Source organism: Eptatretus burgeri, chromosome 5 (genome assembly GCF_056783735.1).
Source record: "Eptatretus burgeri isolate ZD-2024b chromosome 5, Ebu_testis_v1, whole genome shotgun sequence".
Taxonomy (NCBI): Eukaryota; Metazoa; Chordata; class Myxini; order Myxiniformes; family Myxinidae; genus Eptatretus; species Eptatretus burgeri.
The window spans coordinates 114,465,641-114,490,900 of record NC_140965.1 but is presented as its reverse complement, the minus strand read 5'-3'; the positions used below and the strand labels follow the sequence as shown (position 1 = coordinate 114,490,900).

At 44.4% G+C, this 25,260-nt stretch overlaps 2 protein-coding genes across 6 annotated transcripts in view; both read right to left on the bottom strand.

The window, feature by feature from the left end:
- Positions 1-19,069, bottom strand: part of LOC147027206 (rho GTPase-activating protein 22-like) — a 206,896-nt gene extending 187,827 nt beyond the window's left edge. The window contains exons 1-5 of one of the 3 annotated variants that reach the window (XM_085883420.1): positions 18,863-19,069; positions 18,607-18,742; positions 17,369-17,479; positions 16,505-16,637; positions 11,227-11,405 (exon numbers count right to left, since the gene is read on the bottom strand). In XM_085883420.1, the coding sequence (XP_085739546.1) occupies positions 11,227-11,405; positions 16,505-16,637; positions 17,369-17,479; positions 18,607-18,742; positions 18,863-18,983 (680 nt within the window). In that variant the 5' untranslated portion in view covers positions 18,984-19,069. Of the gene's footprint in view, positions 1-11,226; positions 11,406-16,504; positions 16,638-17,368; positions 17,480-18,606; positions 18,743-18,862 lie in introns of those variants that run through there. The other 2 variants (XM_085883426.1, XM_085883419.1) reach the window with 2 other exon arrangements.
- A 5,095-nt stretch (positions 19,070-24,164) lies between these two features.
- TYW5 (tRNA-yW synthesizing protein 5) overlaps positions 24,165-25,260 on the bottom strand; it is a 43,116-nt gene continuing 42,020 nt past the window's right edge. For all 3 annotated transcript variants that reach the window (XM_085883416.1, XM_085883414.1, XM_085883415.1), the window contains one exon: positions 24,165-25,260. This exon is cut by the window's right edge and continues 1,042 nt beyond it. The gene's annotated coding sequence lies outside the window, so the exon portion shown is untranslated.

Below are 25,260 nucleotides of genomic sequence, written 5' to 3'. Positions count from 1 at the left end.
CTCGGAGGTGCTGAATGAGGAGTCGGAGCCGCTGGGATTATGGGTTTCTTGGGTCAAAACTAAGATCCAGGCTTTCGGTGACATCTTGGATGCTGCTGTCTTGTCTGTGTCTGTTTGTGGTGAGGATGTTGAGGTCCTGGAGAGATTCACTTGCCTTGGCAGTGATATTCATGTCTCTGCTGGCTGTGAGTCAGAGGTCAACAGATGTCTGGGTCAGGCCTGGGGAGTCATGGATTCACTGGATCATGGGGTGTGGCGCTGCCGGTACCTGTACGGGAGGACGAAAGTCCGAGTCTTCAGGTCCTTGGCACTTCCAGTCTTGCTCCCTGGATGCGAGACTTGGACTCTGACCAAGGATCTGAGACGGAGACTTAATTCCTTTGGTACCAGGTCTCTTCGGAGAATCCTTAGCTATCGCTGGTCGGATTTTGTGTCCAACGAGCGGTTGCTGAGAGAGACTCGGATGAGATTTGTTACCTGCATAGTCCGTGAATGTCAGTTGCGGCTGTATGGACATGTGGCTCGTCTTTCCTGACGCTGATCCTGCTCACCAGATTCTCTCAGCGAGGGAGTCTCATGAGTGGAGGAGGCCAGTGGGCCGACCACATGCCTCGTGGTTGCAGCAGGTTGACCATCATCTCAAGGAGATGGGGATGGGCCTGGCATCTGCCTAGGGGATGGCCAGACGGAAGCCCCTGGAGTACCGGCGGAAAGTGGACGCAGCGTCCCGCTGTTCTGGCACATGCTCCCATACCTGACCTGACCTGTAAAAGTTAAAAGTAAAAAGGAAAGTTGCAAACTATAACTATGTGAGCACTGTTGACATCAAATTGAATGAATAGGATATCAGGTTCACTTGAGTGACCTAGCAGTATTGGCGGCGGAGGTTTTGCACTCGACCGAGTGCTCCCCCTCGAGTTATGAATAAATTTACCAATGACCAGTATGTAAAAATTGTTAAATTTTATTACTCCAGTGGGAAATCAAAAATTCAAACTCGAAATTTCACAATCATTTTGATGTTCGAGAACAACCATCAAAAAACACGATTCAGAACTTGATTGCTTGTTTTGAATCAAAGGGGTCTGTTCATGACTCAGCCCGCAGTGCAAGGCCTCTTTTCTTTTTCTTTTTTAAAAATTATGATAGTTATGCAGTGTCTGACGAGTGAGCGATACAGGTCAATGCTGGAAAATTTATGATTGCCAGAAGTGAAAAATTTACCCGAAATGTGGTTCCAGCAAGACAGAGCTACGGCCCATACTGCGGGGCCAACAATGAACTTGTTTTGGACAGCTTTTGGTAACCACAAAATTTCAAGATTTGGAAACATGAATTGGCCTCCACGTTGACCAAATGTTTATTTTCTGTCGGGGTACCTTCAAGATGTCAACAAGCCACAGACACTAGAGGAATTGAAAAACAACATTTCTGAGGAAATTGGAACGATTGATCATGGAGTTTTGGCCTCTGTAACAGATCATGATTTGCAAAGAGCAAGACTTTGCGAAGAAGCCAATGGGGGCAAGTGGTGGGGGATTTGCAGGACATTATTTTTCACAATTAAATCAAAAGAACAAATTCCATGAATTAAACTACCATTTGAAATTTATTTCGTCGATTAAAAATTTTTTAAAAAGAAAATGACTTTTGGCCCATCCATCCATGAGGACCATACTCTGTACAGAGTGTTGGTGCTGCAAGAGCAGTCTCCTTGGCTATTAGTCCATGAGGCCGACCACTTTGTCGGTACCAAATTAGTGCCCGGTTGTGTTTGGTATCATTGGAAAGCTTATGACCTCTATGTTGTGGAAATGCATGATACCAAGCAAAACAGAGTAGCAGAAGCGTTTAATTAGCCAAATTCAAAATGACAGACGCTGAATTCCTGTCGTTTTTCAATATTTAAGAAATTTTAATCCACATGGCAGGATATGCATATGTCACTGCATATTTCATTACTATAAGGCCAAAAAAAAAAAAAATGTTGCATTGGCGTAACGGGTCACTGAAAAATAGGGGAGGTCGGTCGGGATCGTTTTTTTTATTTTTATTTTTTTTTTCCTAATAAATCCCCCCCAAAATCTCCCCCAGCTCGAGTACCACCCTTTTTGTCGGCGGGTTCTGTCCGAAACACTTCCGGGTTTTTGCGATCGCGATCGCAATCAACAAGATACTTGAAAACGATAGCAAAACAACAAAAATAGCAATAAAATAGGGTCGGCAAAATTTTTCGATAGCAAAAAAACAAAAAAAAAACGTAGGGTCGGCGGAATTTTTAGGGTCGGGCGGGTTACGCCAATGCAACATTTTTTTTTTTTTTGGCCTAATGTTATATACACTACTTGAAATAGATAAAGTAAATTGAAACTCTTTCAAAATGTAAAATCCAACATTCTGCAAATACAAAAAGTGTCATAACTTTGGAAATAGTCCACATAAAGGAGTGATTTTGTTGTCTACATATACGTTTTCATATATATGAGGATTCCATTAAAACCATACTTGATGTAATCAAACCCTTCCTTGTCATGCAGCAAAACAAGTGGAATACATCAAAATGAAAAAGCGATATTAGTGTCTTGTGTTATGTTTAAGAATATTTAGTATAGGTGTTAGTATTCAGTGGCTGATCCATTGATCGATGAAATTTGATACTCAATAGGCCTTTTTTTTTGTATACCTTGGTCGAGGCTCGTATGAGACAACTCACACACAACTCACAGCAAGGGGGCATGAGACAAGAGGGGCGGGAGTGGGAGGGTCAAAACAATGGGGAACAGACACATTAGGTGAACTGTGGAAGGGAGAGGGATGGGGATGGGACGGGGAACATGGCGAAGAGAAGATGGACATTACAGGGACTTTCAGGAAGGAAAGCAGGAGAAATGAAGGAAGTGGGCTTGGGTGGATTATCGGGGGTAGAAAAGATCGAGGATTTGGATGGGGGAAGACAAGAGGTGGTGGTGAACAGCTGTTTTGAAAGCCTGGAGGGAAGAATGGGAAAGAATAGAGTGAGGAAGTTTATTCCAAAGGCGGGAAAAAAGAGGAATGAAAGAGTGAAGATGAGCAGTGATTCGTGATTTTGGTAGTTTTACCAGAAGGGGGTTGTTGGCAGACCTTGAGCGCCCTGTGGAAATGTGGTGGGGACAAATCGCAGAGAGAGCAGGGGGGGGCAAGGCTGGAGAGGAGTCGGTAGAAGACAGAAAGACCACCGACCAACCTGCGGTGATTGAGTGAGAGGCCCAAAAACTCAGCTTCATTGCGGGAGACGCCGACGATCTTAAATGCCCTGGTCTCGACAGCGTGAATCCGAGAAAGGTGGGAGGCAGGAGCACCAGCCCAGAGGGGAGAGCAGTACTCCATCAGGCTACGGACAAAAGCTTTGTAAGTGGTCAGGAGCTCAAGAGGGCCGAGGAAGGACTTTGCATGACGGAGGATTCCCAGTCGGCGACTGGCTTTTGAGGCAAGGTTGGAAATGTGACTTTCCCAGGAAAGGTCATGGCAGATAGTGAGACCCAGAAGCTTGAAAGAAAAGACTTCTTCCAGAGGATTGTTGAGAAAGTGGATGGGGGGGTTTTCTAAACGGTCCTTTCGAAGAGACAATGAGAGTGTGAGATTTGTCTGGATTGAAAGACATGTTCCACGTGTTGGACCAGTTTGTGATTTTATCCAGATCTGCAGTGAGCGAAGAAGCTGCTGCTTGCCGGTCTGAGGGATGACAGATGGTACGGCAGAGGGTGGAGTCGTCGGCAAAGAGAAATAGAGGATTTTCCAGAGAGTCCGAGAGATCATTGATGAAAACCAGAAAAAGAACAGGGCCCAGAACGCTACCTTGAGGAACTCCAGCCTGCACAGGAAGAGGGGATGAAAGAACTCCATTTAGGGCCACACGTTGACTGCGACAGGAGAGGAAGTCTGCGAGCCATGAGTGGAGATGGCCTTGAATACCATGGGAAGAGAGTTTGGTGAGTAGGGCAGGGTGCCAGACTGTGTCAAAAGCACGTGATATGTCCAGGGATACGGCTCGGATTTTCTGTCTGGCATTGAGGACCTCCATCCATTGATGGGAGAGCAGAAGCAGCATATCCAGGGTAGAGTGACCTTGTCTGAAACCAAATTGATGATTGGAAATCAAGCCATTGGAGAAGAGGAAGGATTTCATGTCTGAAGCGATGATGGATTCCATAACCTTGCTGATGATTGGGAGAAGGCTGATTGGTCTGTAGTTACAGGGATCTGTTTTTGCACCTTTTTTATGCAGGGCAGTGATGCAAGCAGATTTCCAAGCAGATGGCAGATGACCTTGGGCAAATGAGAGGGTGAATAGAACAGAGAGAGGGTGAGCAAGAGCAGAAGAGCAGGCTTTGAGGACACGTGGGCTGATGCCGTCTGGACCGGTTGCAGAATCTGACTCGAGGTTTGAAAGCAAGCTCTCCACCTTGTCAGGAGAAAAGGATACAGAGTCCAGGGACAGTCGGGTGCGACTGGGTAAAGTGGGTAGAGATAGTGATGGGTTTAGGACACAAGATTTAGCTGCAAACACCAAGTTTAGACATTCAGCTTTTTCACGTGTGGAATCAGCAGTGCGGCCATTTGAGGTAAGGGAGGGGATGGAGGGGGAACATACACCAGAAACAGATTGGATTAAACGCCACCAGGATTTTGAGGAGGGAGAGAGGTTTGAGAGTTCAGACTTGAAATGAGAAAGATGTTGTTTTCTGGACCTACCAGGACTCGGTAGGTCCTACCAGGACTGATGAGGCCTACCAGGACTCGTCCATCACTTGTCTGGTAATCTATACAGGGAATTCCTTACAGTTTGGAGTATAAGTGATGATTCACTCCATCGTTTTGAGTTGTGGCCTCATCCCTGAATATTTTTAAAATATTGTACTGGTGGTAGATAGAAATAGATTATGTGTTTTTCAAACATATCTAATCATATTGTAGCATATATTCAAAATCGTTCATTCCTTAGTCTGTCTGTAAGCTTGAAATGCAAAAATCTGTACTGTTGCAATCCACTTTTTTGCTTCATGTAGTAATTTGAGAATGCACTCATGTAATAAGTTGCGTTTGTTCTCATTATAACAAATGATTGTTGTTGCTTTATTTCAGGTATCCCAATCAAGCATAAAGAATAATAGCCATGCAATCCTCCAACAGTGGTGAAGGGCCCTCACAGACCGCTTTTCAAACAGATTCGCCCCCAAGCGAAAGATCTAAACCTTTTTGTGTTATCCATTATCCAGAGTAAGATTCCCAAGCTCCGCTCACTTCACCAAAAGATGTTTCATCATGGCAGACATTGCTAAATGCTGCATGTGTACGTCAGCATGCCCCATTGCTGGAGAAAGCTCAAAATCTATCAGAAGGACAGGTGCCTGACAGTTTACCATAGACAGTGTCGGTCATGCTTTACATTGAAACGCGACCTTCAGCTCTTAGAAAAACATCAAGAAAGGCGTGATGGTGAAACCACAGTATTTGGTTGCAGTAAACATCGTGTCACCTGTGGTCGTGTGAAACCACCGAAGCACATCTTGCTATCAAATGCAGTGAAAACACTGACAGGAAACTCGGAAATCATCCAGATAATGAACAAACTAGGGCATGGAGTTTCATATACTGTTCTCGAGGAAAACGACACTGCCTTGAGCCTTCAGAAAATAGCCTCATCCTCAGATGATTCTGTCCCACTTCCTGGTTGTGTTAACCCCCACATACATTCCGCTCTCGTTTGGGACAATATAAATTTCCTCGAGGAAACTGTAACAGGAGCAGGAACAAGCCACAGGGTCAATGGCATCATTGTCCAACAAAAGGTGCATGGTCCTAAGCTGGAATCGGCACGACCTGTAATAGAAAAGAAAAAGCAACGTTCCATCAAATATGAAGAACAACAGCTTCCAATTTATAACACTGGGAAAAGAGAAGAACCTGGAAGCAAAACAGTTGCTGAAGAATACCACTCTCTTCCTCAAAAATCCATCCACAGAAAGGACTTGATCTGGATTCTTCTACGGCAAATGCACCCGGAAAACCAAATTATTCCAGGATGGACAGGAATCAACATCATTATGAGACAGGACCAGACAGTTCATCAGCACAACATAGGCCATCTTAACCCAATCAATTTTCCAGCAACCAGCATGGTGACAGCAGCTGAGATTTTGAACAGGTCAATGAAGGTAAAAGAAAGCCTACATCTTCAAGAGGTTGTACTGGTATTCGACCAGGCCCTTTATTCCAAAGTGGCAGAAGTTCTGTGGAAACACAGATGTCAATATCCCGGAGTAATTCTTCGCCTCGGCTCTTTTCATATGGTCTGCAACTTTCTGGGAATACTTGGAAAACGTTTTGAGGATGCAGGCCTGCGTGACCTTTGCATTGAGGCAGGAATAGTGGCAGAGGGGTCTGTAACGAGTGTCATGGCAGGCAGACAGCACAACAGGTCTCTCCGAACGCACAAATACATATATGAGGCCCTTTTCAGATTGCTATGGGCGGGATTTCTGCTTTGGCTGAAGGAACAACAACTGACACAGATGAACCAGATCGATCAGTTCTTGGAATTACTGAGTGATCTTCTGGACACTTCTTGTCAAAGTTCCAAATATGAAGAGACGCTGAACCATGAATTGTTCTTGCAGATGCTGGAACATTTTGAGAAATATTGTGAACATCTACGGCACACCAATGGACCTCTTTCAGCGTTATGGATGTCATACTTTGACATGGTTGGGGGAGTATTGCTGGCACTAATTCGCTCTTCCAGAGAAGGTGATTGGAACTTGCACATGGCTGCAGTTCGTGGCATGATTGTCTGGTGCTTCGCCTATGACCGACAGAATTATGCCCGGTACCTTCCAGTATACTACGCTGAAATGTCCCAGCTCAGAAATGACCATCCAGAAGTGCTTCAACACTTCCTTGAAGGAGAGTTTTCTGTCCAACAAGGAGAAAAGAACCCCTTTGCTAAGATACCCTTGGACCAGACAATTGAAGAGACAGCCAATCGTGACACAAAAGTTGCGGGAGGTGTGCGCAAGTATAGTCTCAAACCTGGTGCAGTGAGTCGGTTCTTCGTGACAGCAGAATACCGGTCATCCTTCTTGCGTCATCTCTGAGACGTGTTAGTCACAGGCAAATCTGATCATGGACATGTATAGTTACAGAACAGCAGAATTAAAAAGGATGAACTGGCTGTCAATGCTGTTGTAGAAACCCTGCAAAACTGGGTTAATCCCTTTGGAGAAAATCAACAAGAACTAGTCAGTCTGTCTGCAGCTGCTGCTGCAACAAGGCAGATTGCCACACAGTTGCTAGAAGCAGAAAAGCGTGGTGAGGCAGCTTATCAGAGCTTTAAGTCTGAAAGACTCAAATCAAGTCCACCAGTCGTGAAATTTCATGATCCATTGCCTAAGCTGAGGCTCAAGACCTTTTCAGATATGACCAAGAAGCAGAAGAAAGTTTCTTCAAATGGAAAAGAAATGATTCTGAAAGCAGACCGAAAGTTGTTTGGGCAAATGGTACTCATTGCATTAACAAGAAAGAACCTGGATATGAAAGAGGTCCTGGCACATCCCTGAGGTCCGCTGCCATGGTCTCTCGCCTGTGAAGATGGGAGTATCAGGAAGACAAACAAAGCTGTGTTGGCCAGAGCATTACAAAAAGATGCACAAGCGGAAAACATTCCCACACCATCAGCCACGATTATTGATGGCATGGCTTTGGTTCAAAACATGAAGGGGGACCAGGAAACACCTTGCTTCTTTCTGCAATTAGAGAAGGTGAACACATTACTAGGATTGACATCGTGTTTGATGTGTATCAACCACACAGCATAAAACACCACGAAAGAGCGAGACGAAGCAAGAATCCAGGCATACAGTTCAAGAACATAACTTCCCAACAAATTGTCCGTCAGTGGAGAAGTTACCTGCAGAGTAGTGACAACAAGACTGAACTCATTGAATTTCCGTTTCAGGAATGGCAACAACTACATTCAAGGTCATTATTGCAGTCGAAGCATATGTTTGTAACCTCAAAGGAGAAGTGCATCAAAATTACTGACTCAGCAGTTGAAGATGTACCGGAGCTTTGCTGCCAGCAAGAAGAAACAGACACGAGGGTACTGCTTCATGGAAAACACGCAAGTGACACCGGAAGTGCAGCTGTAATCTTTGTGGCGGACGACACAGATGTCTTCCTTTTGAGCATGGCGTTCTGTACACAAATCACTGCTCCTCTTTATCAGAAATGTGGGACGAAAACTCACACACATTACATTGACATCACAGCTGTTGTCAACATGAATGGATCTGATGTCTCAGAGGCAGTTATTGGATTGCACGTTTTCACTGGTTGCGACTCCGTCAGTGCCTTCGCAGGTTGTGGGAAAATGAAAGCATTCAAACTGGTCAAAGCAAATCAGAATTTCCAGAGTCTCTTTAAGGAGATTGGCCAACAGTGGAGTCTTTCGTCTTCTCTTCAAGCTCGATTGGAACGTTTTGTTTGTGCCAAGTATGATGCTACATCTGGAGATGCTTCAGTCAACGAGTTTCGGTACAAACTATTTTGTGCAAAGAAAGGTGAGAAAGAGTCCTACCAGTTACCGCCATGTGCAGATTGTCTTGGAAAACATGCACGGCGAGCAAATTATCAAACAGCAATTTGGAGACAGTTTGATGAACGGTCCCAAGACGCCCAATCCTGCAGGCTATGGCTGGAAATTCGTTGGTGATGGTGATGACAGACACTTAGCCGTAGACTGGATGGATGGTGCACCGGCCCCCGACACTGTTCTTGAGATGCTGTCCTGCAAATGTCGGAAGTCCTGTCCTCAATGTTCCTCATCGAGTTCCTCAATGTCCCTGTGCTGCAAATGGATTGAAGTGTTCTGACATTTGTAGTTTGAGCCCATGTGAAAACCAACCAATGAACGACGGTACAGACAGCGAAATGGAGTTGAGCAGCGAAGACGATTATGAAACTGAAGACTATTAGTTCAATATTCCAAGATTGTGTCCTTTCATTATTGTGTTTGAATAACAATAATAATGTATTTGTCTTATTACATGCCTTATATTTTATTTCTGTGTTGCTGTTACAGCTGCGACATTTGAAATCTGGACCAAATCATCTACTTTATGTCGAAAGCACATCATTACATATTTTTTATGATAGAATTTGTTTCCTATATATGTGAGGTGTCATTTATTGACAAGGTTCAAATTATATTAAGATGTATTCAAGGTACTGTTATTATAGTGCCTGAGTTGAAGTTTCTAATGTCGTTCTTCATGTTGGAAGACACATTTTTTCTAAGTGAAGAAAAACATTTGTTTCGCATCAAGAGGTCCGCAGTATTTCATGTCGGGTGTCTGTGAGCGTTATTTTATTATTATGTTTATTCGACTATAAACTGTACTTCATGAGCTTTCTTTTGATATATAAATTATACACAGTAAAGTATATTAACAGTATAAAACGCTCCCAACTCAAATCCATGGTGTATAAAAATGATCGAAAATCTTCGATTTTGTGCAAGATGGGGGTCGCGTATAAACAGTGCCATTACACAATATAAGCTACCGATATTTCCTTGCTATCAAGTGATTTTGATACCCCAGGGGACCCATCTTTACAAAAAAAATAAAAAATAAAAATAAAAAATAAAAAAAAAATAAAAAAAAAAAATAATAATAAAAAAAAAAAAAACTTGACAAGAACAGGGCTCTTTGTTTGGGACCAATGACCTAAATTTTGGGCTCGGCCTCATGGACTATATTGGCTACAATCCTGGACGGGTCGCCACTCCGACACAGTATTCCAGCAAGATGGTACTCATTTTGCCGACCTCAGAAGGATGACAGGCAGAGTCAATCCCACCTGGTATTAATTCAACAACCAAATGGGATTTTAACTCAGGATCGTAGGATCCCAAGCCCACCACCCTAACCATCAAGCCAACACCAGGCATACTTTTGGCCGACCCGATAAACACTAGCGGGGTATGCTTACACATTGTAAGCAAATACAAACTGTGCTTCCCTTTCGTCTCGGGTCGCTGACGTGCATTTATGTCATTCATTTTCTTTTCATAAATTTATATTTCCATTTACTGACACTTTCCAAAGGTTGTGCGATTTTTCCCAGGGTATTGGTTTTAAGGTCGGTTGGCATGCAAAATTTCAGCTTTCTACGTCACCCGGATGGTACCGAACATTAATGTGAGTGAGTGAGTGAGTGAGTGAGTGAGTGAGTGATTATAAAGAGCTTTATATATTCGGTGCGTGAGGTCAGAAAGCATAATCTTTGTGATCTCCCACTCCCCCCTCCCCTTCTTCGCTCCCACGTCTCTCCTCGCCCTGTCCCTCTCTCACTCACCCCTCCCCCTTCTTCACTCCCACCTCCCTACTCGCCCTGTCCCTCTCTCACTCACCCCCTCCCCTTTCTCGCACCCCTCCCTCCCAGAGTGTAAAGCAACACATGGTGAGGTATCACTCTCCTCCACCTGCATTCATCTCCTCTCCTCCCCTCCCCCTCTTCTCAATGTCGAACCCCTGCTCGCTCTCCTCCCTCCCTCCCCTCTCTCAGTATTCCCTTCAGCGAAGCGACAGGTGTGTATTTGCAAGTTTATAATAAAGTACGTTTGGATGCCCGTTTCTCTTCGGCTCCAGTAACACTGCAAGTTATTTTCTCCATTTGTAAACATTTGCTGGGGTTTCACAGCGTTAGCATCGTTTAAGATTATCATGCGCCTTGTGCCTGCTCTGCGAAATTAAAAAACGCTCGAACACATTTTCTTGTCGCTCAGCGTGAAAATTCCAACTTCTACAGAGACTCGTGCTTGTACGATCTGCAAGAGCTGTAAATCATGGGAGCGATTGCATTTGCTCAAGTAGATTGTATAATGCTTATGTAAGCCCACGTCACGCTTCATAATTATACTTCAGCATGTGCATTCTCTACCTCCGTAGGAAAATTAGCTTGCAAATCGAAAGTTCCCACGATATAAATAGTTGACTGCTCATGTGGAGCAGAAGTGGAAAAGGGGGTGGGATTTGTACCAATTTCCATCAGTTTTCAGTGCTGAACGCAAGTAACCAAGATACAAACTTAAAATAAAAGAAATTCAAAAAAAATTATTTTCTCCCCCCCCAAAAATCACCAAAGTGGATCCGAACCGAGTTTTTGCGACCGAGCCCCAGCACTAACCTTGGACATTTAGAAGATTTAGCCAGATCAACCGCAGTACATCCGTCACTGTTCCGTGTGTACAGCAATTCAGGACCCCCTGCCTTCAGAAGCATCCAACAGGTGATACCATGACCATGGAGAGCAGCCAGGTGAAGAGCACAGTTTCCTTTCATATCTCGCAAATGAATATTGCTTCTCTGCCAATCACATTAAAAAACAAAATTTTTTTATTACTTATTAGTGGTAATTTTAAATCAATAAGCACCTGTCTAAATAAAGTAAACCCTGAGACTTTTTCATACTTATTACTGATATATACATACACACACACACACACACACACACACACACACACACACACACACACACACACACACACACACACACACACACACACACACACACACACACACACACACACACACACACACACACTGGCCTCGAATACAAAACAACCACAGGCTGTATACAAAGTAATGATGGTAAGGTGTATTGGAGTGCTGCAATGTATCTTTTTAAAATTCCTCTGGGAAATAGCTGATCACTTCAAGTTATATCCGTTTAAGTCATGTTTTCCAGGAACATAACCCCAACTCAAACTGATCATGGACCGGTATATAGTGATTATTGGGATGGGAAGATCACATAAAAGGAATGATTATGGTGGAAGATAAGCGAGAAGAGGAAAATAAATGAGTACATGAAGGATTTGTTATAAAGTGATGATGACGTGATGCTCATAAAGAATGAATGGAGGAGCAAGACTGGAAAGAAGATGAATGAACGGATGAAAGAAAAGTGCAACAAAAAGGAAAGTACGCGAGATGTCATCATGGATTCTATGCACCACTCGTTGAGGGTTGAAAACCGTGCTGCTCCGACCGGACCCGTGTTCTTTCACAGCTCACATTCCATCGTCTATCCGAGATGAGTGAAAAGCTCACGTTTCCATCGAGTGTGTGTTTTGATGTATGTAAGCAGGTATTTCTCAGAAAGCCCACCTGGGCTAACTAGTCTAATCTGTGGTCCATGCTGTGCTCATAAGCTCGAGAGAAATGCAACAGTGGCCTGCAAAAGTATTCACCCCCCCCCCTCCAAAGTTTTCACATTTTGATGCCACCTGAGCTTATTTCATGATGCTATCAAATCAAACTTAATAGTCATCACAAACTACTCCAAAGTGCTAAAGCTAAAAAAGATCCAGATAAAATGTGAACAAGTTATATTAACAGAGGAAATCAGCCAATTCTCAGTTGTATAAGTATTCACACCCTTTCCAGAATTAACCCTAAATCACTTCAGGAGTAAACTATTCGCTTGAAAAGTCACAAAATAAGTGTAATAGGTTTCACCTGTATGTAATCAATGGATTAACTTTAAAATTCAACTCCCACTTATCTAAGGAGTTCGAAGGTGCACCTCACTTGGTCAACCAACAGGGTGAACATGAAGACCAAGGGGCTTTCCAAAGAAGTCAGACATGAAGTGGTGGGGAAGCACCATTCAGGAGAGGGTTATAAGAAGATTTCAAAGCCACTCATTGCCCCTTGGAGTATGGGGAAATCCATCATTGAGAAGTGGAAGACGTATCATACCACCCAGACTCGACCCAGATCAGGTCGCACGCCCAAACTCAGCAGCCGGGAAAGCAGGAAACTGGTTTGGGACGTCAATGTAAATCCGACAATGACTTTGAAAGATCTGCAAGGCTCTTTGTCTGAGATGGGGCAGGCAATCAATGAGATTCACATTTCAGCAGGACAATGATCCGAAGCAAAAAGCTAAAGCCACACTGGAGTGGCTGAATAATAATAAAATAAATGTCCTTGAGTGGCCCAGTCAAAATCCTGACTTTAACCCAATTGAACATTTACGGTGAGACTTGAAGATTGCAATCCATTGATGATCCCCATCAAACTTTGTTTTATTTTTATACCAAGTCGAGGCTCATGTAAGAGCTAATACACAGAAACATATAACAAGGCAGGAGACAAGAGGGGTGGGAGAGGGAAGCACAAAACAGTGAGGAACAGAGACAATTGGATAAGTGTGGAAGGGAGAGGGATGGGGCAGGGTACATGGGGTAAACAAGATGGTACCACAGGGACTTTCAGGAAGGAAAACATAGGAATTTGAAGGAGGTGGGTTTGGGGTGGACCAACGGTGGGGGGGCGATCAAACGGTGTATAGCTTGATCTCTTGAGTTACGAATAAAAAAGCTCATTTGGAAAAAAAAAATTCTCCATAATTCATCTAAATGCGGCATTATTGGTACGGGGTGAAGACTGTCGTGTTCAGGGCTGATTAACATCGGCCACTGTGAACGGATGGACCGAACAGCTTTTAAAAGGGGAACCCAACCACTTTTTTTTCTTCTGAAAACCAGGGAGAATCATTAATGATGGTATCATTTGAAGAGAAAAAGAACTTGAATTTTTTTTGCCAATCACAAAGTGTCGATTTTAGATCTCGCCGGTGACATCACACCTTGAAGCCAAACTGATCCGAACGGCAGCTTTACATAGAGAAACAGTGCATGTCAAGCTTGGATTCTGATACCGATACCGATACCGATTCGGATTCCACAGTCACGAGGAAATGTAGGTTCTCAGAATGTTGAAACTCATCAGTGGGATATTGAAGAAACAATTGGAGACAAAATTAGTCATGGAAACACTTCCGGAGGAATTGTTGAGCCGTATTGTTTCAAGCCTTGCGTGAGCGATTCAGAGGAAGAAGGTGGAAGTGTTAATGTAATATGAAAACGCTGGTCACATGATCATTTCAGCTCGGTTGGGTTTGATTTTCCATTTTATTAGTGGTTTATAAGGGAGGGATTCTGTATTAATTGATAAATTGGTTTATATATATTACTCAAGTAGAAATACCCATCATCGCCCAACAACATGGGCATCGCATGCTTTGTCCCACCATCACAAGCTGACTAGGTGTCATATATTATGGGATCGTCCCGTTTCATACTTTCCCCGGACGCCATTTGTATCCGTGCTGTGTCCCACCGTCATGTACATGAAGTGTTGATATCCCTCCCCAGCAGATGGGGGATTGTGGAAGGTGGAGGGGGGTGTAGGATGGAGGAGGGTATTGTGTGGATAATGGGGGATCGTGTCGGGATGGTGGAGAGGGAGTGTGGGATGGTGGGGGTATGGTGGCGGGAAGGTGCGAGATGGTGGTGGGTATTATGGGGTCTTATCGGGCCATCAAACTGTTGGAACATGCCATGAAGGTATATATGAGGGTGATGGAGAAGAGGCTGAGGCAGCAGGTGGTGATCGACAACATGCAGTTTGGCTTCACGCCGGTAAGGGGAATGACAGACACCATTTCATGTTCATTGTGCATCAACTCCAGGAGAAGCATTTATCGAAGAGGAAAGAGCTCTATTTCGCATTCGTGGACCGAGAGAAGGCTTTCGACCGGGTACTTAGGGAGGTTGTTAGGTGGGCTCTCAGGAAGGCGGGCGTGGAGGAGTGGTTGGTGCGGGCAGTGATGGCGCCGTTTGTGGACGCCAGGTGGTTTGTCCAGACGGTATCAGGCGATCGTGAAAGTTTCAAAGTTAAGGTGGGACTTCACCAGAGTACGGTGTTGAGTCTACTTCTCTTCATCATTGTTATGGATGTTTTGTCCAGGGAAGGTCTGCCATGGGAGGTGGGTGCACTACGCAGATGACCTGGCAATGATGGCGGAGAGTGAGCAGGGGTTGATGGTGAAGTTGAGGGTGTGGTGTACAGCCATGGAGAGAAAGGGTCTGAAGGTGAACGCTGGAAAATCCAAGGTGATGGTGTCGGCGATTGATGCGGACGACAGAGGAAAGTGGGGGATACCCGTGTGGTGTCTGTTGCAAGGGCGTGGGTGCAAATTCCACACAGTGCACCACATGTGCGAAATGGGTCCATCGTAGATGCAGCGAGATCGTTGGGAGCCTGCAGGCAGTGAGAGCAGTGTTTGTGTGCAAGAGGTGTCGGGGTGTTTTACCACAAAGAAGCATTGTCGGCGAAGGGGAACATTTCATGTTGGATGGTGAGAAATAGGAAGTTGTGAGCAGGTTCTGCTATCTGGGTGACATGATAGACGCTGGGGGAGGAGTGGATGCCGCGGTGACAGCAAGGATCCGGAGTGGTTGGAAAAAGTTTCATGAGCTGGCCCCTTTTCTGACCTCCAGAGTACCACCCCCAAAAATAAAAGGCAAAGTGTACGCAGCATGTGTACGGAAATGTATGATTTACGGCAGTGAGACCTGGGCACAAAAGTCTGAAAGTGCACAACGGTTGGAGCGGACAGAGAAGAGGATGGTGCGATGGATGTGTGGGACCTCCCTGTGTGAGAAAAGGAGGAGTGAAGACCTCCTACAGCTGATGGGTCTGAAGAAGATAACGGACGAGATCAGGTAGGGCAGACTACAATGATATGGACACGTGGTAAGAAGAGAGGAGGACCGCTGGCTGACGGAGGGGTGGAGGTTTGAGGTAGAGGGTCCGAGACCACGAGGAAGACCATGGAAGACTTGGGATGAGATGCTGGTGGAGGAGCGCAGGCTGTCAGATCTCACCAACGTGGATGTTAGGAATCAGGCAGAGTGGAATAAGGCCATTAAGGGAAAACAACGTCCCACCCCACAGTGTGGGAACAATGGACGCTAAATGGATATGATGATGATTATGAATATGCATCGGCTCCTTCCGATAATCACACATCTCATGTCTCATCTTCTTAATATTTTGCAACCTCGCTCTTCTCTCAATTTCTACCTACTAGGTGTTTTCAAAAGACCAAATTAATAATTAGCACTATCGTATGACAAAAAGGCATCTCTGCTTTCGGTTGGACTGTATATGCAGACTCATCACCCGAACGACAGGCTTTCATCACGTCGCACGTCCACACACTTTGGGAATGAGCCACAATTTGATGGTGCATGAGCTCACTTTGACAGTCCAGACTGGGTTGGCTAAATTACATGGAAATTCAGTCTAAGGAGCAGCATGGTTTTCAATGAGAGTCGAGTCTCGTATGACGTGAGATATGAGAAGAAGAAAAAACAAAAAAACAAAGTGTAAACAACCATGATTGCTGTTCAATTAACTAGGGACTGCAGAGGAATAGATATTTGCAAGTACCGATGGAATTGGGGACGTCGGATCGGTGGCGTGGAGGCCCGGGGGTGGAGAGTTAACGAAAGGCCTGCGATCTACCGAGAGTATGGAGAAAATGATGGACTACACAGAGAGTGAACACAATTTGCAGAATGTCTTGTAGCATCATAACCCATACTTACATCATTTTGGAGCAGGAAGTGCACAATCTCATCGTTCCCTGCACCAGATGCCACGTGTAAAGGCGTTTGAGAGTATACATCTAAAGCGAGCCACTGACAGCATCCAAGCTCTTCAAGGTATTTCAAAGCCACGCTTAGACAGGGAAACAGAAAGGTTGATCTCGTCAAGTCATCCAATATCTGTAATCGTCTCAACATAATGCATACGTACAAGTGCAAGTCGAGATATTAAAGACGATGTTACTCGCACCCGAACAGTGCAAGTGTGAAATACAAGTGCTTCGAGTGTGACGCCGGAGCGCGGTGCAAGTAATCATGCTGCAAAGACGGCTGCTACTACCACAAGAGTGTACCGCTAACGTGATTTCGTTTCCTGAATGTATCAAACCACGTGACGTTCTTCAGAGTGAAATGTGCACAAATGGTGCGAGCGGTTTTCGAAAAAGGACGGACGAGTCCTCTTTGGAAGCGGAGATTAGTTACCAAGCCATAGTTCAGCGCACATGCACTCGTCGGTCCTTTTTCGAAAACCGCTCACACCATTTGTATCGATTAATACAACACATACAGCTCATACCATATCGTACAGTCATTCTAACAAGAAATGTCACATGATTCGACAGCTTCACTCAACAAAAACCCAACGGCTCTTCACTGCTCCGTCGCGGTGCCCTCTTGTAGTGTGGCAACCATCTTTAATCACAGCACAATTACCGGTGCCAGGTGTGGGGAAGTTGGGACTTGATCTCATATTCAAGATAAGTCTTTGCAACCTTTGTAACTCGAGCCACATTATTTGGTTCTGCACATTAAAACTCGAATATCAATCGAGACCCGCAAAGAGGCCTTGACGTAAGCACTCACACATTGCCTCCGAGTGTGGCGTGATGCAACGACGTGCGTCGGACATGATCAACCGCCTCGATATCAGCTCCAAACCCGAAGAGATCTTGCACGAGCATCACTTTCCCATTCCTGCACGCAACGAGGATTGTGAGACGTGTTAGGAAAGAAATAAAGTTACGGTTTCTTTTAAACAGCACAATCGATATCAAGTGGACGGATTGAGCAGTAATCTATGCATTTAAACGTTACATTACGACGCAGACCACCTGGCACTTTCCCAACCAGCATAAAACTAAACAGCTGATAGGACGGATCACATGTAGAATACAGCCTTTGATCCGTCGAGTCGAGGTTCGATCCCTGGCGATGCTGGAGTTTCACACGCTGCATTTGGAGGACACATTAGACCGGCTCTCATGTCAACGAGCAGTTTCTTGCAGATGTTAACGACCCCACGGTAGGTTTTGAAAAGAGAAGGCCATGGTGTGAACACATTTTAAAAGAAAACTAGACTTTGTGGTGGGAAATTTTGCCGGCAGCGTAGCCGCGTGCCCAGAAATGATGCAAAATCAGGACCAAGTGATGCGTGCGCAGGATGACGACGCGCACAAGGAAATCCGACGCAGGTGGAGACCATTCGGACAATCATGCCTGCGTTGCATCACCACCACACCAGATCAAAATAAGATAAATGCAATATATATATATATATATATATATATATATATATATATATATATATATATATATTAATTTCTTTCTAGGGGAGGGAGCATGGGCAAAGTCAGTCTTGGGTAAAAACACACAACATCCCTCGAGACCCACACTAACACTCCGTGCACAAACAACCATTAATGATCAAGCTACCTAAAAGCCCTGCCAACAACATCCCTGTAGCCCTCTATCTCCAATACGTCCAAGTACTCACCCGATTCCAAATATTAAACTATTCCACCGTTTCTGCTGCCACTACCTTTCCAGGGAGACCACTCCATGAATCAACTTCATAACAAGTGACGTCATCACAATATATATATATATATATATATATATATATATATATATATATATATATATATATATACACGTCATCACCGTCACCAACGATGCATGCCAATGAGACAATTTGAAGGGGCACGAGTTAAGGGAGTACATGCTCATTAAATTCCTCTTGTGTGACGTCAGTATCCCATGACAACCATGCTCGAAGTGATCCATTCGACACCGAAACGGGAGAGCAGGTGCACGGAACTCACCTGCAGGCGAAGTGGAAAGGGGTCTCTCCGAAGTCGTTGGGCTGGTTCGGATCCGCTCCGTTCTGCAACAAGCATCGAGCCAGGTCCGTGCGGCCATGAAGACAGGCTTGGTGCAGTGGCGACAGTCCGCTCCAACCTGCACGGAAAACGCACGCGTTATTGGGATGACACGGGGATTGATGGGCCATCAAAACACGGACTCGACTTGCAGGCCCGAGCGCGGGGATCACCATCGCAACGCCCCGTCAATCATTACCTCGGCAATTAACCTCACAGGGGGTTCGTGCCAAGACATCCGTGCACGCCGCCAGATTCCCCGCACGAACAGCCGAGAGCAGCTCTGTGCACTCATCTCGTGCTTTCACCTCTTGGTCCATCTTCCGGTCCGACTCAGAAACGGCCACGCCGCTTCGCCGACATTATAACCCCACCCCCGGAAACGGCCACGCCCCTTTGGCAACATTATAACCCCACCCCCGGAACGGCCACGCCCCTTTGGCAACATTATAACCCCACCCCCGGAAACGGCCACGCCCCTTTGGCAACATTATAACCCCACCCCCGGAAATGGTCACGCCCCTTTGGCAACATTATAACCCCACCCCCGGAAACGGCCGCGCCCCTTTGCCGACATTATAACCCCACCCCGGAAACGGCCACGCCCCTTTGGCAACATTATAACCCCACCCCGGAAACGGCCACGCCCCTTTGGCAACATTATAACCCCACCCCGGAAACGGCCACGCCCCTTTGGCAACATTATAACCCCACCCCCGGAAATGGTCACGCCCCTTTGGCAACATTATAACCCCACCCCCGGAAATGGTCACGCCCCTTTGGCAACATTATAACCCCACCCCCGGAAACGGCCACGCCCCTTTGCCGACATTATAACCCCACCCCCGGAAACGGCCACGCCCCTTTGCCGACATTATAACCCCACCACGGATCTGCATTTTTTTGGTTCACGAGTCAGTAAATGACCACTATATTCGGTGTGGGGGTGTCTGTCTGTCTGTCTGTCTGTCTGTCTGTCTGTCTGTCTGTCTGTCTGTTGGGTAGTCGATCTCATCGAAAAAAACATTTTTTTCAAATCTGTTCTACCCTTCCTTATCAGTATTTCCGTCGATCCAGTCGAAAAATATATATATATATATTTTTTTTTTGACTTGAAATTTGTTCCACCCCTATCAGTTTTTCCGTCGATATGTTTGTCTGTCTGTCTGTCCGGTCCAGTGCTCCGTTAATACAATGGCGATTTCGATGAAACTTGGTTGGTAGGTACATACCATGACCTAGTTGTGTGTAAATGAAAACCGTTGCTGTAGACTCCACCGTTGCCGAGCAACGGGACTTTGAAATTGTTGAAAAATCATTAAATTATTTTTTCGAAAATCAAAAATCGGGCGACGAGCGACTGTGGGCAGTACATTCAGCCATATTGTCAAAAATTTCCAGCCGGATCCTATAAAAAACTGTCAGAGAAGATAGACTTTGAATGAACCCTGGTCGAAAACAATAAAAAAAAACGAAGTTCGTTATATCTCAGAGACTATGAGTCAGATATACATGAAACTGTTATGGAAGGTTCATGGTATGTCCTAATTATGTGAGAAAGAACCGTTGCCATGGACCCCTCTGTTGCCTAGCAACAGCAGAAAAACCTCTAAATGTAGGGGTATTTTAACGAAAAAACAATCTGCAGCATTAACCCTTCAAGCTTGAATCATGAATTTTGTGCGTAATCCTCAGGTCATTCCCCATCGAACGGGCCCATCGCGTCAGGTTCTATTGGGTAGGCAACTACCCATGTCCGCCTACCGACTTGTCTGTCTGTCTGTCCCGAGCATAGCTCCGTCGGTTTTGATCCGATCCTGATAAAATTTGGGTGGGAGGTTTATATCATTATCTAGTTGTGTTTTCATGAGAATGGGCGTGGTGCGCCCATTATGGGCAGAGCAACCCCCAAAAAAACGTTTTTAGGGGGTCGCCGATTTCAAGTTACAACTTCTCCGAGGGGGTTTGTCGAATCTGGCAGGGGTTTCGGTATTTGGTTAGCCCAATGGCACCTGCATAGCCTCACGGAGCTCGATTTTTCATTTTCGTCCCAAGGTCAAGGTCACAAACTTAGAAAATGTCAAAAAAATCAATAAATTGGGCATCGAGCTCCTCGGGTTGTCAACTGTTTCGAATGAAAGTTGGTATGCAAGTAGTGCTCTTCGAGTACGACAACTTTTATCATTTACGTTTTTCCTGATTCCCCCCAATTTTCCCGTGGCGTCCCCTCGAAGGTCAAAAAATATAATAGGCGAACCGTGTACATTGCTCGTGAACCATCGCCGTCTCCAGACTGTCGTTAATTAAAATGAGTAAAGGACTCTTTTTGGGGGGAACTGAAGGTAGAATTAAATTGTAAAATATATCTGCACAAAATCATTTATTTTGAAGATAAATAATGAAACGATCACACAACGTGCTTGATGTACTACGAGCTGTGAATATTCATGCTGTGTTGGCGTTCGGGGACTTCACGTCTGAATGAAAGAAGCAGTGAAGGATGTTATCCAGTACAGGGGTGATCGTTAACGGGATATGTTTCCGAGTGTAAACCATGAGGTCGAGATATACATTGCTGTCACTGTTTATGGTGGAGAAAGGAATGGTTATTATGAACCTGACCTTCCATCTATACTAATAAAAGGGTGTGTGCGTGTGTACGTGTGTGCATGCGCGCTCCATTAACTCCAAAACGACGATACCTCGCAGCCTCAAATTTTGCATGCACATTAAGAAAATTCCAAGGAAGTGGAAGAGTGAAAATTGGATGTTTAGATTAATTAAAACACTCCTTTTGAAGATAATTAACGGCATTACTTAATTATATCCTTTAGAAGAATACAAGTGGGTTTAGAACCTGCGGCCAAAGTTCATATTATGGAGAAACTATGGCACACACACCAAACTGGTTACAAACACACATACACACACACACACACACACACACCAAACTGGTTACAAACACAATTTTCACGTGACAGGTGGAAAAAAAATTTGGCTCTGAAATTGAGAAAACACGTTAATATGGCGAACGGTTCAGAAATCGGTGTTATCAAATGTATTTTGCTTTGAAACTCACAACGAGAAAGCACACAGAGTCATATAAAATAACCAAATGCTTCAGAAAGTCACGAGGACAAAAGAACACGTGATTGCTCGTACACTGCTGAGGTTAAAAAAATAGGACTGTGCATCCTGAAGCTCACCTGGATCAGGAGTAACGGTCACTCAAACGTCCCAAAGACCCACTTCGACCTGATTTTTATGCCATGAACAAACTTTAGCACATCACGGGTGATGACGGTTGTGGTCAAGTTTCATCAAAATCATGTGTTTAGCTTCAGGGAAGAGAGCAAATTTTGTGAGGTCAAAACATCCCCTGTAGTTTCCCTAAACAAGCGCATAATTTGATGCGGTCGATAAACTTTGGTACATCACGGGTGATGAAGGTTGTGGTCAAGTTTCATCGAAATTATGTGTGTAGATTCTGAAAAGAGGAAAAACCCATTTTCTATTTTTTGGTGGGAGCGGATTTGAATGAGCGCAGATTTTGATGCGGTCGATAAACTTTGGTACATGTTGGGTGAAGAAAGTTGTGGTTATTTCATCGAAATTGTGTGTTAGTGGGGCAACTTAGCTAAATATAGCATAACAATTGTGCATTTTGTGAGGAAAGCACCAAATTTGGCACACTAGTAGCCTAACATATTATGAACAGATTTGGATATTGGGCCATCTCAAATTCAGCCGCTGATGGCTGTGGCAGCCATTTTCCACTGCCATCAAAAATGTTGAGATGGCCCAATATCCAAATCTGTTCATAATATGATAGGCTACTAGTGTGCCAAATTTGGTGCTTTCCTCACAAAATGCACAATTGTTATGCTAAGTTGCCCCACTATGTGTAGTTTCAGAAGAGAAAATGCCTATTTGGGGGGGGGGGTCAACCCCTCCCCCGCCCCCACCCCTGTTGATCCCCTTAATGAGCAGAGATTTTGATGTGGTCAATAAACTTTAGTACACCACGTGTGAAGAAGGTTGTGATCAAATTTCATCAAAATCATGTGTGTAGATTTGGAGAAGAGAGAAAGTACCAATTTTTTTTTGGGGGGGGAGGGAGGAGGGAGCCAAACTCCCACCCCCCTCCCGTAGAACCTCTTAATGAGCACAGTTTTTGATGCGGTCAATACACTATGGAACATCACTTGTGATGAAGGTTGCAGTCAAGTTTCATCAACATTTTGTGTGTAGTTTTTGAGGAGAGGAAATACCAATTGGGGGTGAGTAAAAAAAACAAACCCCCATGAGTGCAGAACTTGATGTGGTCAATACACCTTCATTAGGCATCAGATCTGAAGCTTGTGACCAAGTTTCATCAAAATCATGTGTTTGCTTCAAGTAATAATGACTGAAGTGTTTGCAGACTGCCTGACTTACTGACTCACTCACCTACGGGCACTGCATTTAACTCACCTATTTAAGGTGGTGTAGTCATCTCTTATACAGGGTGGCCTGAAGGTCACTTTACCCCTCCCCAAGGAAGCATTAGTTCTTAAACTCTTTTAATACAGATTTTATTGTGCAGTAAGTACTTACTTCCAATAATTAATCAGTCATTGTACCTGTTTGCGCTCCATCATTCTCCTTGCAACCAAGTCCTCTTGGACATCTTGTGTAGCATTGGTGGCATCACCTGTGAGAGACTCCACGACTGCAGCACACAATTCCTCAATCATCCTATAGCAGTTTGTCAACACTTTATCCTTGATGAAGTCCCACAAAGAGTTGTTAGATCTGGAGAATGTGGTGGCCATGGTAGAGCAGCTTTGGTGGAGAAGGTTTTCCAAAGGGTTCCATGAAACATGTCTGCACTTGAGCAATTGTTTGGCCTGTCTGTGCACTTTCGTGTACCCAAACACAAGCAACCAACCGCTCTTCGACACGAACTTGTGTCCAACATTCCATCTCACTTCCTACTCACTCCCGCATCAGTGAGTCAGTGGTGCTGCATACCATGGCGGGGGAGGGTGGAAGTGAAGTGCGAGAAATGTAGCAGGGGTAAAGTGATTTTCAGGCCATCCTGTAGGTTGGGGATGAGTTGCATACCCTGGACACACAGCAACATTTAGATTGGAGAGCTAATACTGAATTAGGCAAGCATTTGGTGAATGAATAAGTGCTAACTCAGGAGAGGGGGTGGAGTTGGGGGGAGAGAATCACCAGGTGGTTTTGATAATATGAAGCCCATGCATGGCATGATAGATGAAATATCCTTTACCTGCACCCTCATTATCTTGTATAATTATTCATTCTACTCTCATATAATTTTAATAACTTCCTGCAGCAGTCTTTTTCATATTCAATAACTTACTTTTCCTTCAGTTGGTAGGCCTTGTCCAGTCGATTTGAAAAGCAATCCATTATGGACCGAGAACACAATGTCAAACTGCGATATAATACGATGCTGGGTTCTTGTTCGCCACAAACAACGAAACAAAGCATGACAGTTGTTATAATGTAATGGTTTCATCAAAAAAGTGTCGACCAAAAAAAGAATTTAAAAACGTGGCTTTCGAGTTTTAATGTCTGACCATCAAACCTCGAACAAGTGACTTAAAGCAACTCCTTTGACAGAAGGACTCAAGATCAGGCAATAACAAATCCAAAAACAGAGAAAAAGGAGCAGGAAGAACCAGCCAATACACCAAAAAAAATAAAAAAAATGCAATAACAGCACGCCAGTGTTGTACAAAACATTAACCTGCTAATCTATCAAAGCTTTTAAAAATTGAAACAGAAGAAAGAACAATAACTTAAATGTATCAAAAACTGGATTATACAGGAGTGCAATCCGCCAAACAAAACCAAATATTTTTTCCACTGGGAAATGTTCGTTCAGTTAAATAGACACGATGTACAAATACGAATTGTTTTTCTTCTGAAAATGAGAAAGTTTCTAATCAGAAGTCAAACCCACAGCAATTTTCATCATTCACAATGATAAATATCCTAAAATGTAATTGAACAACAAAAGCCTTCTCTCAGATGCTCTGGAAAACCCTCTCTTCCTTTTTTTCAGATGACTCTGCATTGTGTCGTCTGCAAGGCAGAATTCCCTGATAGGCAGACAGGAGATGCGTCTCTGCTTATCGGGAAATGATTACACACTGGTTTGATAAATGGAACATTCCCTTTAATCCTGGAAAATCCCCCAGTCTCACACTATTGCTCCATAATGATCGTCAAATGAATCCACCTATTTCCTTCATCATTCACTGGAAGAGGTTCAGTCTCTCACTTCTTGGCCTCACCATCAGCCATGGTCTTTCCTGGGTTGACCACAGAGCAAACCTCCAAGGTCAGCCACCGATTGCCAATCCTCCGTCGACACAAGTTTTTCCTTGGAAAAATCAGAACTACTTACAGTCTACTGGGCCATTGTTTGTAGCTCAATGGAGTACTGCTCATTTCTATGGGCTGGCGCTCCAGCATGATGCCTGTCTGTCCTGGATTCTGTGGAAGCAAAAGCTCGCAAAATTATTTCAATCTCCAGTAATTAGGCTGAAGCACAAGATCTCTCGCCTTCATATTGCAGGT